General features: G+C 40.6%; 1 protein-coding gene across 2 annotated transcripts; it reads left to right on the top strand.

Moving 5' to 3' along the window:
* Positions 1-250: 250 nt before the first annotated feature.
* Positions 251-11367, top strand: fgfr4 (fibroblast growth factor receptor 4). 2 transcript variants are annotated; one of them, XM_048166078.1, is made up of 20 exons: positions 251-946; positions 1854-2041; positions 3801-3982; positions 4070-4208; positions 4427-4687; positions 4792-4881; positions 4967-5133; positions 5249-5372; positions 6088-6278; positions 6388-6526; positions 6621-6814; positions 6919-7064; positions 7153-7274; positions 7360-7470; positions 7556-7746; positions 8396-8518; positions 8838-8908; positions 9163-9300; positions 9383-9488; positions 9578-11367. In XM_048166078.1, the coding sequence occupies exons 2-20, from the start codon at positions 1951-1953 to the stop codon at positions 9752-9754; spliced, it is 2763 nt and encodes a 920-aa protein (XP_048022035.1). In that variant the 5' UTR covers positions 251-946; positions 1854-1950; the 3' UTR covers positions 9755-11367. The 2 variants fall into 2 exon arrangements, with proteins under 2 accessions (XP_048022035.1, XP_048022034.1); XM_048166077.1 differs by having other exon boundaries at positions 4424-4687.
* Positions 11368-12518: the final 1151 nt, after the last annotated feature.

Below are 12518 nucleotides of genomic sequence, written 5' to 3'. Positions count from 1 at the left end.
TTGTCATTATTTCTTAAAAGTACAGTGTTGTTTTAAAATATTATTAAAATAAGAAATAAGAATGGAAAGCATCTATCTATCTATCTATCTATCTATCTATCTATCTATCTATCTATCTAATATAAATAGTCTGTATTGCTGGGGTCTGCCTCTTGGGGATTTGTTTTTGTGGGTGGGGGATTTAACACCCCCCCCCCCCCCTTCCCCCTCTCTCTCCCTCTGGTTTTAGTCCATTGTTGTGAACCTTCCCCTCAGAGTGCTGTTGTCTCCCACTGCCAGTTAGACGCTTGCTCTGCCCCAGAGTGTAAGCAGAGAGTTGCCAGATAGAGACTCTTCAGTTCTTTAGTATTAAACTCACCTAAGCTGTGTGGAGCAAATCATTCTACAGGAACCCAAGCGAGAGAGAGAGCAAAACCCCACTACACTGTCACTGCGCGCAAATCACATTATTCATGTGAAATAAGACAGAGGGACGCTACAATGTGTTTGGTATTGGATGCTTTCGTTCACACAATCTAAGGCTGGAGTTTTTTTATTTTTTTTATTTTTACATTTTAAGAAAAACAGACACGGTCTGAATCCTCCGCGTGTTCATTTCTGTGGATATATAGCGGTTTTTGGAGTCGGGAGCGCTCACGAGCACAGCGCGAGACGCGGAGAAGCTCATCAAAGGAAAGCAGCACTGGACTTTGAATCCGAAGATTAATAGTCTTACCCTTGCACTATCAGCCTATTGGTTTTTTTTTTTTTTAAATGGATTTACCAGCGTAACTCAGACTTTCCCAAAAGTTGCTTATTGGATTTCCAAGCATAAATAATTGTGAAACTGTAAGGAAAAAGGACACATGAGTATCTCGAGGGCCACCACGACCCAAGGGCACTAAGTGCTAGGCTACTGGTGCCTTATCGAACCTATACGGACCGGGCAAAGGGCACACGAAAATAGGTAAAATGATTATTTGCATATGGTAAAACGGGGGTCAGATTAGTTGCATGAATGTCATTTTTATAGTCATATCTATTGGTAGGCTATTTAATTAGTTGCTTCAGGTAAAAACTGAAAATGAAGTCCAATTTCTTTGGACGTATACGCTAGGCTAATTAGATTGTAAATTAAATAGCCAACTGTTCAGTTGACGAATTTCGTACAAAAACGCAATGCTCGCTTTGAATCTACACACTTTTATTGATTACAATAAATTCCAGATTTCATAATTCCTTTCTGTCTCTGGTTCGGTTTAAGTTTATTTGCGTTTATTTTACTTTCATTAACTTTACCAACTGGTTTCACACTTGTAAATGGATTTATTTAACTTAACCAAACTCTCACTAAGGTGTGAAATTCTCGCATGTTTTGAGAACACATGTGTCTCCTCGTACCCTGAGAGCTTGACGTTTGCTTTTATTTACCTCTCATGCTGAGCAAAATAAGTATTTTAGAAGCACATTTGGAGTAAGTAAATAAGTGAAAAAATCTTAAATGCATATGATTGATTTTTGTCTAAAAATATCTTTGTAAAATGTCTGATTATGGACAATTAGTTGTTGCAATCGTAGATGTTCCGGATCCAATTCATGTGTTTATATAGAAACGACCCATCAAAAGCACGTTGTACAGGTTCTTTTCATAAACAACTGTCCTTAACTGCTGCGCATTCGTACCTGAGGGTTATTCATGTACAAGAGGGAGGTAGACAATGTCCAACAATGATGTAGGTGTACAATAGGACATTCATTTTCAAATGTGGTTTTGTGTAGGTTTGGGATGTGCAATGAATTATGCATTTCTGTCATTTTAAAGGTTCATCTTTCACAACAGTGTGAATTGTAAATCAGTTCTGTTTTTCTCTCAGGTTTGTGACTGCACTGAGGTTGCCAATGCCTGGAGTAGGCCTAAGCATTTGAAGCTGACCAGCAGTCTTCCACACACACAAACATTACCTCAGCAAGATGTTGAGCATCTTTAAGGTTTTCATTACCATCTGCTTCACGGAACTGGTGTTTTCAAGAAGCATAACATCTGGGGAAGTCCGGGCAAAAGGTATGGATTCAAATTAAAAATTTCATTTAAAATCACCCAAATCTAACTTTTTTAAGTATAAAATACAAAGTTGTCAATATTACTTAACATTATGAATTTTACTTAAAATGGTTTGAATAGGCTATCTGATGAATATTCAGGGTATGATAAATGGAGCCGAGCTGACTGTGAAGAATTTAAGTCAAGGGGAAGTTGGAGAGGATGTAATCGTTTAGAGAGTAAAAGAATCCCAGTATTTTCTTGAGCCATAAACAGTGCTACCTGATCCTTCCAAAGCCCCGAGGCTCGGAAGTGTAAATCTGTCTGGCCCAGTGCCAGTAGGCTTGTGGGATGCTGTTTTGGGGGCTGGCGTGCAAGATGGGTCTCCTATTTAATTGTACAAACACTGGGTTGTCTTGATTTTGTACCTGCCAAGGAGGTATCCTATTAAGCTATTAAGACTTACACAGACCTGGCTCCCAGATTTCTTTTTGTGTGTGTAAAAAAAGCCTAATGTATACAAATCAGAGGTTTGTTTGTTTTGTTTTTTTTGTTTTTTTTTTTTAAATCACAGGATTACCCAAAAGCTTCATATGCCATTTTATGTTTGGTTGTTGTTGATATGCTCAGCCTGATTGCACCATTCTGAGTTCTAGAGAATTAAGGGGAAAAATAGACCCTTGTGAATGCTGGGGCAAAGTGTTCGTTAAAAGCATCTTTCTCTGAACACTTGTGAGCTACATACAGTGCTAGAAAGGTGATAAAGGTTGAAAAACCCTGTGGTGCAGCCCAACAATGCCCCACTAAGTTGCTGCCAGGAGAAATTAAAGTCATTTGACAACTGTAAGACTTTAATGGGCCAAGCCACCAGGCAAGTGAGAAATGCAGAGCTAAAAGAACAAGAAGAGGCAGAAATGAACTTGTTGAAGAGGAACTACAAATACAAGCATTTCATAGTAATATTAATTTGATTTATCTACAGCTAATAAGTTCTATAATTCCTTTTATATAACTTTATATAACTTTTATGTACATTTTAAATTCAGAAATACCACTAGAATCTTTTGTGGATTCTAGTGGTTATAATAAAAGTATGCACAAGACCTTTATAAAATTTAAAAGTTTCAAAAAGAAAAAAGTAGTTTTCCATTAGTCCATTAGTAGTGTGATACTTCAGGACTGCAAATTACCCTCTTATGATCAACCATATGATAAATACTAAATGCTATGATAAAATGTAGACTGCATGCCCCTACAAAATGAGGCATATTTTTCATGTAAAGCTTGCCAGTTGAGCCATTCAGCCTATTTTTAGAGGCTGCATGTGTTTGTGTGTTTTGTTTAGCTTGTCCTTTTTTTTTCCTGCTGACCATTCACACCCTCTTCAGGGTCAGATACCGGCCAGGCCCTAGTTTTATTCAGTGAAGTTCATTAGTGTATTGCTGGAAGAATGTTATGCTTCAGTGCTGGAGGTGACATTGCTTGGTTAGGGGGCGTTCTTCACTCAAATGCTCAAAATCACATTCACCTCCAGGCCACAAGGAACACTGCTGTGAAGTCAAAGTTAGGTCATTCTCAGCTGAGAATTGTGTTTCTGTTCTGTCTTTTGTTTGTGGCTTTGTTTGCCTGATTTGCTCCAAAACAGTGGTGATCTCTGTGAGAAAGGCTGTAGTTAGCAATTAGCGAGAAGTTATGTTAATTAGATGTGTTTATTAAATGTGGTACATTCTACAGACTAATTACAGGAGTAGTTCAAACCTCATTTTCTTCGTTCCGCCAGATATCCGAGTTTCTCGACCAATTCTTATTCCTGGATTTCCTGAGAATGCTACTGTGTTAGTTGGAGGACATGTGAAGCTGGTGTGTAAACTCCACCAGCCAGCCTCAACACGTCTTCAGTGGTTCAAAAAGGACAGCAATCGCCAGGGGCCTGACGGATCACCACTTCTTACAGCGCTTACGGTGAGAAAGTGATTTAAAGATCCTCTATTATGCATATTTTCTGTCTTCAAGAAAGAGGGAGTAAAGTTACATTTGTTTCCCCCGCAGCCTCTTCTTGAGAACCTCTCCAAAGTCAACATACTTCCTTTAGTGAATGTCTCAGTGGAAGATGCTGGAGAGTACGTATGCAAGGCAGAAAACTCAGTTGGTCAAACTATGCGCTCTGCCTGGCTGGAGGTCTTATCAGGTAAGCCATAGCATCTGATAACATTTAACCTTCTCATCCTTAGGGCTGATCTGCCATCATTCTCTGACAGGTCAGCCATTCACGTTATATTGCCATGAAAACAATCTTATGACTATTTAGTAGGACAAAATTACCACCACAGTTAAAAGGTCACAGCTTCAGTTTAGTGTGATGGTGGTGCTATTAGCAACTTTGTTTTTCATGTTTTGTCCAAGAAGTTTCTGAGGAGCCAACTGAGGAAACATCAGAGCATCTACTTCTAGAGCTTGGAGATGTACTAAAACTCCGTTGTGACACAAACCGTCCTGGAGCTGTCCAGTGGTTCAAGGGTGGTGTACGGGTGCAACACAATGCTCGTATCCAGATAAGGGCAGCAGTCATGGAGATTGCAGATGCCACCTATGAAGATTCAGGAGTGTATGTGTGTATGCTGCGTGGCACCAAAGAGTCTCTACGCAACTTCACTATCACAGTGGCTGGTAGGTTCTGCCACTTGGTTTCCATTAAGAAGATTTGTAGTATTCATTAATAACCTTTCTTTTGAATGTTCATCTAATAACTTGAACACTTAATTCTCCTGTAGATGCTGTAGGATCAGGAGATGATGATGAGGACAATGGTATTGATGACGCTGGTCCTGAGACTGAAAATGACCAGGTCTACATCTCCAGAGGTTAGTGTTCATTGTATCTACAAATTCAGTTGCATTTACTCGCATTTCAGTTTCTTGAAATGTACCATTGTTTTTTACATTTTAGCACCATACTGGACTCATACTCAAAGGATGGAGAAGAAGCTCTATGCAGTCCCAGCTGGAAACACTGTCAAATTCCGCTGCCCTGCCACAGGGAACCCTCTTCCCACCATTCGCTGGCTAAAGAATGGCAGAGAATTCAGAGGAGAGCACCGGATCGGAGGCATCAAGGTGGGAGATTGATATTTTTGTTTGTTGGAGACATAGCAATGACTTGAACTTTTCAAAATCTCACAATAAATATCAGAACCACCTCATGCTTACACATTACATTTTGTGTTCATAGCTACGACATCAACACTGGAGCCTGGTCATGGAGAGTGTGGTTCCCTCAGACCGTGGGAACTACAGTTGTGTGGTGGAGAACAAATATGGGTCCATTGCTCACACCTACCTCTTGGACGTGTTGGGTAAGAGGGCTTCTGCTTGCCTGCTCTAGACAGCCGCCTGGCTCCACGAGGAGCCATCGCAGGTCTGCCATGCTTAGCAAGTGTCAGAGGCAATAAGCATCAAATCAGTGAGATCCTGTACTAGCAGCTCAGTGGCGTCACATAGCAAGACAGGCACCAAATGCACCTCAGAGAGAGCCACAGGGCACACTGCTTCACCACAGGCACCAGGGTTCACCCGAGGCTATACATGTCTATACAGATATTTAAGAACTACACTGGAAGAGGGCAATAAATATCATCACACCAGGGGAATGCGGGTTGGGGGTTGGCATCGGTCTGTATGGTACGTGCCTGGAAGCGCTGTGGGTTGAGGCGTCCAGACCAATTTTCTACCTGACCTGTGACAGACCTGTTTGTTAAGAGTCCGGCGTGGGGTCAACTGCTGTGTCCTAGCAGACAAGGGGGGGAAGAACAGGGAATAAAGAGCCCATCGACATCAAAGCAACCCAATACATGGGGCTGGTTCTAAAAATCCCTTAATGGAACTAATTAATGAGCGTTGATCAGCTTTGGAAGTGCCGCTTGTCTATCCCTGTGCCTTAGACTATCTTTCTGCTCTTGAATGTAATCTTTCTTTGGTAACATTGTTTTTTGGATGTTGAGAATTTTGATAGAACTAAATATCTTTTGAATATAATATCAAAGTACTGAACCTTCTGATTTTTTCTTTCAGAACGCTCTCCACACAGGCCCATCCTTCAAGCTGGTCTACCCAAAAACACTACAGCTGTAGTGGGTGGAGATGCTCAGTTTCTGTGTAAAGTCTACAGTGATGCCCAGCCTCACATCCAGTGGCTAAAGCACATAGAGATGAATGGAAGCCGTTATGGGCCTGATGGCATTCCTTATGTGAAGATCGTGAAGGTATTTAGCGAGTCATTCATTACACTTTTCTCGAGGTAAATCACATTACCAGATCAGTATATGGAATGAATGAGCATTAAAATGTTGATTGTTTCTTCCACCTTCTTAGACAGGAAGCTTGAACATGTCTGAAGTTGAAGTCTTATATCTTACCAATATTACAATGGAGGATGCTGGGGAATACACTTGCTTGGCGGGAAACTCCATTGGATTCTCTCATCAGTCTGCTTGGCTTACAGTCTTATCAGGTAGATTTGTTTGTATAGACACATTGATGACACAAATCATAAAAATTGCTCGTGGCTCAGAGGTACAAGTAATGAAAACGTATCAATTCCACAGAGGAGGATGTGGCCAAGGAGATGGACCTTATGGAGGCCAAGTACACTGACATCATCATCTATGCATCTGGCTTCCTGGCACTGGTGATGGCCATAGTTATCGTGGTCCTCTGCCGCATGCAGGTTCATCCCAGTCGGGAGCCTTTTGATACGCTCCCAGTGCAGAAACTCTCCAAATTTCCACTACGCAGACAGGTAAGATGACACTTCTGAACAAACCTCATGATAATTCCCCAAGAACATGGAATTCAGCAGAGCATTCTGGTTTCTAATCCTGTATGTTTTGGACCCTATTACAGTATTCTGTGGAGTCCAATTCTTCTGGAAAATCAAGTGCGTCACTGATGAGGGTGGCTCGTCTTTCCTCCAGTTGTTCCCCAATGCTGGCTGGAGTTATGGAGTTTGAACTGCCTTATGACCCTGACTGGGAGTTTCCAAGAGAGAAGTAAGTAGTACTAGCAACCATAACTGTAAAAGATGTTTCCTTTTATATGATGGTGAACTGACTGTTTATTTGAATTCTCTTGTGCTAGTTTGACTTTAGGGAAACCACTTGGAGAGGGCTGTTTTGGTCAAGTGGTGAGAGCTGAGGCTTATGGGATAAACAAAGAAAATCAAGATCAAGTGGCAACGGTAGCTGTTAAAATGCTAAAAGGTAAGTTTGTACTTACAGGTATCGTAGTCAAGTGTTGAGCATTTCTGAATTTCAGACTAAGAAGGATTTTTCTGTCTTTTTTTAGATGATGCAACTGACAAAGACCTGGCAGACCTCATCTCTGAGATGGAGCTAATGAAGGTGATGGACAAGCACAAGAACATCATAAATCTTCTTGGTGTTTGCACACAGGATGGTAAGTTAAACACAGTGACATCTCATGGTTGTACTAAGTTCATTTTGGACATTTGACTTAATTTCAATTTATATTACTGGAACAGGTCCACTCTATGTGCTGGTTGAATATGCTTCTAAGGGCAGCCTACGGGAATACCTCCGAGCACGTCGACCTCCAGGCATGGACTACACCTTCGATGTGACCAAGGTTCCGGAGGAACAGCTCACCTTCAAAGACCTAGTTTCCTGTGCCTACCAAGTAGCAAGAGGCATGGAGTACCTGGCCTCCAAAAGAGTAAGTTGCTTGCAAGACTCAATTAGCTTCGGTTTGAAGCCAGCCCCCCTGCGTCTTATCAACACATCCCTTTGTCTGACACGTGATGCCAAGCATTCCTTAGTGGAGTGGTGGTGTGTCATGTTTACCGCTGTGTCCATCCTGTCTCTGTGGGCTTTGTCCTTTTTAGCACTGCCATAAATCTGTTAGCAAGCAGGCGCTCGGACCCGCCTGTGCACTGGATCGTATTACTAGCTTTTTGTGGCCTGCTAAGAATGCAGTCGTCTGAAACCCCTCCATTAAGGGCCACAAACCAGGGGCCTTTTTCGTCCTCTTTTTCAATCCTCAAATACCACTTCTATTTAAAATGAAAACCAAAATAAACTTAATGACATGCATTTACATCAGAAACTAGCTCTGTGTTGTTTTTCTGTGAAGTCCAAGTCTATTTAAAGTTAGGCTTGTTTAAACTTTTGCAAATATTGCTTGCTATATGTTGATTTAGACAGCAGACCTCATATAGAAAGTAGTTTGTAATTTCTGTTTCATCTGATTTGTGGGAACAAAACTCTAGCCTCACTGTGAACATGTTTATCTACTTACCAGAAGCGGAAAAGAGTCTGCGAAACATTGTTTGTGTCATTTTAGCTAAATAGAAATCTCTTTTCAGTGTATTCACAGAGATTTAGCAGCAAGGAATGTTCTTGTGACAGAGGACAACGTGATGAAAATCGCAGATTTTGGTTTGGCAAGAGGAGTGCATCAGATCGATTACTACAAAAAAACCACCAATGTAAGTAAAAATTAATTCAAGACTTGCTTACATCTGTATATAGTTGTTTTTTGCTCTTTTGAAGACATCCCATTTGTAAGCAGGGCTGCATGGCCCTGTTTGTGGCTGTTTGATGCCTTAATGCTTTGAAAGACAGATGTGTAATGTGTCCATACTGATTGGCAGGCAGCTTAATAGAAGATAATTGGGGAAAGGGGGGCGGGATTAGCGAAAGAGTGGGCAGTGATATTTTTGTGGATCAAAAAGAGATGGAGTGCTTTGGCTCGGCCTGTGTGGCAGCTAACTGTCCCACTCACAGCCCTGTTGTTTCCAATTTCAGGGACGTCTGCCAGTGAAATGGATGGCACCAGAAGCCTTGTTTGACAGAGTCTACACACACCAGAGCGATGTGTAAGTCTGGCTAATCATTACAGCTATGCCAAAGAATCAGCTGAGCAGGGAACCCCTGGCTGGAATGTTGGTCTGTTCAAATTAACCAGAATGCACCAGCATAGTTTAATCCTGGTTTGATGGTGGACGTTTTTAATGACTAAAATATATGTCCTAATGACTAAAAATGTTCTTAACAAGAGGATTGAATTAGCACGGCTCAAGCTGATTATCCTACATGGTGCACTGACATTTCTGGACTCTTGCTTCCACAGTTGGTCTTTTGGAGTTTTGATGTGGGAGATTTTCACACTGGGGGGATCACCGTACCCTGGGATACCGGTAGAGGAGCTTTTTAAGCTGCTGAAGGAAGGTCATCGAATGGACAAACCCTCCAACTGCACCCATGAACTGTAAGCATCAATCTGTTCACCCAAAACCATGATTAATTTCAGTGTTCAAGGTGATTTACTTATATTCAAATTGCTTTAATAGCTACATGAAGATGAGAGAGTGCTGGCATGCAGTACCAACACAAAGACCTACATTCAAACAGCTTGTGGAAGAGCTTGATAGGGTGCTGGTGTCCATTTCAGATGAGGTAAGCACCTATTTCAACAGCAGTTTGAGTCCCACAAGTTGTTGTTTTGTATCCAAACCTCTAAACGATTCGTATTTTTACATTTTCAGTACCTGGACCTATCCACCCCTTTCGAACAATACTCCCCATCTTGTGAGGACACCTCCAGCTCTTGCTCTTCAGACAATGATTCAGTGTTTACCCATGATGCTATGTCAACTGTCCCATGCCTCCTTGGCTACCATGATGTGCGCTCTAGGATGGACCTCAAGACAACAATGCGATAGTCCTTTTTGGCTGAAGGCTTGTGGACATCAGATGTTGCTATGAAAAGCGGTACAAGGATTTTCGCCTTTGTTGCTATGCCTAAGAACATTATAACGATGCTTGGCACTATGAAACATGGTGATGAATCATTTCACTCTCATATCATCAAATTTCTACTAGAGGACTGGTCATGAGCTTTTTGTTTAAAGTTTTAATTGAATGGGTGCTGCTAGATGTAGAAAGCTACATTGGAGCAGCATACAGGAGCGTTTTCAAACCAGATTTTAAAAAAAAAAAGAGAACATTTATTTTGATATAAAAGCGAATAGCGTTAATAAATATAAATCTCTCTCTATATAAAATTATTCTACATTTTTATTTAAAAAACTTAAATCTCAGGATCTTGCATGTTGTAGTGGCAGCAAAGTGCCTGATTTTTTGATTTCCTGTGAATATCTTAAAATATTTTATGTACATATCATTACAGAAGACAATTACATTTTATAAATTATTCTAAATGATATAAAGTGAAGGTGTTACGTAGGTGAAGAAATTATGTAAATCTGTTCTGAAGCTATCCCTGAACAATTCATCATTTCATCAACACATTTACAATAGCTATTGTTCGCTGCTCATACCATTGTACACTGTCAAGGCTAAACCTCTGAGCACTCAACTTCCTGTTGTTCTGTTCATTTCATGCCTCACCATTTGGTAAGCATGGTTTGTCGTGGTCTTCTCACCGACCATTCACCCCATTCAAACTAAGACATTGCGGGGACCAGCAATGCTTCCATTGTCAGTACTGTACGGAAGAAAAGGACTCGAATGAATGTGAAATGCCTTGATATTGATTGATTTCAAATAGTGAATCCTCCATTGTTTGGCTGTAACCTTTTAACCACCCCGACTTGTTTGCGGGTTCCAAGCATAGGCCCGAGGTGGACAATGGTCTCATGCAGCTGTAATGTGTGTGACTGCTGGCTAGGGTGATTGGGGGGCTGTCTAAGGCCTGTGTGCAAATGAGAAAGCCCCTTATTATGCTAATGGCTACAGCTGCCCATCTTTATCCTGCACTATCTTTTAATATACAAATGCTAATGCTGGCCTTTCTAAACAAACTCAGCAATGTCCTTCAGGGAATGCAAAGCCTCATCCCACAAGCTGATAAGAAACCAATGGCTTTTCTCAAGTTAATTTACCCAGTACTTTGCATTCTCAGCCAGGGACGCTCCTATGGTTCCCTTTGGGCACATTCTGGGACAATTGGTGGTTGATTTCTTCAATGAGAGCAAAACTGTTCAATTTCGATTTATCATCAGAGCTCAAAATCTTCTTTTCAGGCAGCTACATTGGTGTTTGACCTTTAAATGACAAACAAACTCTATGGACTAACAAATGGACTAACTTAAATAGTCCATGACACCTCTAGAACTGTAAGAGCACATTCTTTGTGTACAAAAAAAAATGTGCAAAGAATTATAAACCACATGACATTCCATTTGTGTATTCCCCATTGTAACAATCGATGTTATTATAAATTCCCCTCAAAAGAATTATTTTAGAAATATTTAATTTATTTGTTTATTGTTTGTTTTATATTAAATAAAGTATAATTTAAAATACTTTGCCATTTTTGTGTCTTGTTTCTGTGAATATGTGAGCAGAGGATGTTTGAATTTCTGAGAGAACGTTAGAATCTCGAACTAGGTTTATAGCCACTGGTTTTGTGATGGGTAGGTTTAGTGTGGGAGTTGGATTTGAATTTCTGATCAAACGTTTATTTTTATTTAATGAGGCCAGTATTTGTTGTATAAACTTCAGATCAATGCATTCTTTTCACACGCTACCCACAATTCCTTGTTTGCATTTCATCTGCTTCAATCATGCAGATTGATTTTCTGATCACACCTCAATGTCACCATCTAAATTGTCTAGACGCATGTCTACTGCATCACTTATCTTTCATGTGTAACAAACCATTATGAGATGGGATAATTATCGGGACAACTATCACTACAGTCCACATGTGTCTGTCTCTCCATGGAGACAATCTCAGCCAGCTGGTGTTGGTTAGATAAGAGTTTTTCCACCATGGACTAGGCGTCTCTTGTCTTTGTATGTCCTGAATGTTTAGCCAAAGGGCAAAGGCCCAAACCAGCCTACCAAATGCCCTGGACTGCATCAAGCTCTGGCTTCCTACTTCATTTTTATTTATTTTTTTTACATAGAGTGACCAGATGTCTGTGTTGTCCGGGGACAGTCCCCAATTTTGTTGGCTGGAGCTGTCCTTGGAAATGTCCCTGCCAAAACATACTAGAATTGTCCTTGTTTTTTAGTTCATAGGCAATTTATTTGAAACTTCAGTGAAGTACGTTTTCACTGTCTTTCAGAATCTGTCAATAGCGGCCATTTTGTCTTTAGTGATTGAATTTGACTTAAACTGATGCAATTCAGTCAAACATTACATCTCTTTTGTGAATTACTGCTATTTGGAAGTCACCTAGTTTGTCTTTGTTTCAAATCGTCCAAGCAAGCATGCGTTCCAAGCCGTCTTCAAGACATTTGCTTGAATCATCCCAAGACCATAATTTTTTAAATCAATGTTCTGGTGTTTCTGATCAAAAACTTGCTTTTACTGCTGATTATTGGTTGGCAGCTAGAAGTTGAGGTCATTGTCTTCCACTTTGTGTGTGTGTGTGTTCTTGTTTCTAACAGGCTAATTTTGCATGACAGACTAATCTATTTTATTATGATCCAATTGTCAGACAAGCAGTTACGACC

This window comes from Megalobrama amblycephala, linkage group LG18 (assembly GCF_018812025.1).
Source record: "Megalobrama amblycephala isolate DHTTF-2021 linkage group LG18, ASM1881202v1, whole genome shotgun sequence".
Lineage (NCBI taxonomy): Eukaryota > Metazoa > Chordata > Actinopteri > Cypriniformes > Xenocyprididae > Megalobrama > Megalobrama amblycephala.
The sequence above is the reverse complement of the archived record's forward strand: the minus strand, read 5'-3'. Positions and strand labels throughout refer to the sequence as shown.

What these genes read in the sequence shown, in the direction of transcription:
- fgfr4 (XM_048166077.1), top strand. Translation starts at nt 1,951, where the DNA reads ATGTTGAGCATCTTTAAGGTTTTCATTACCATCTGCTTCACGGAACTG. An exon ending in CTACCTCTTGGACGTGTTGG is followed by an intron (nt 5,373 to 6,087) that starts GTAAGAGGGCTT and finishes TTTTTCTTTCAG; the next exon opens with AACGCTCTCCACACAGGCCC. An exon ending in ACTACAAAAAAACCACCAAT is followed by an intron (nt 8,519 to 8,837) that starts GTAAGTAAAAAT and finishes TTCCAATTTCAG; the next exon opens with GGACGTCTGCCAGTGAAATG.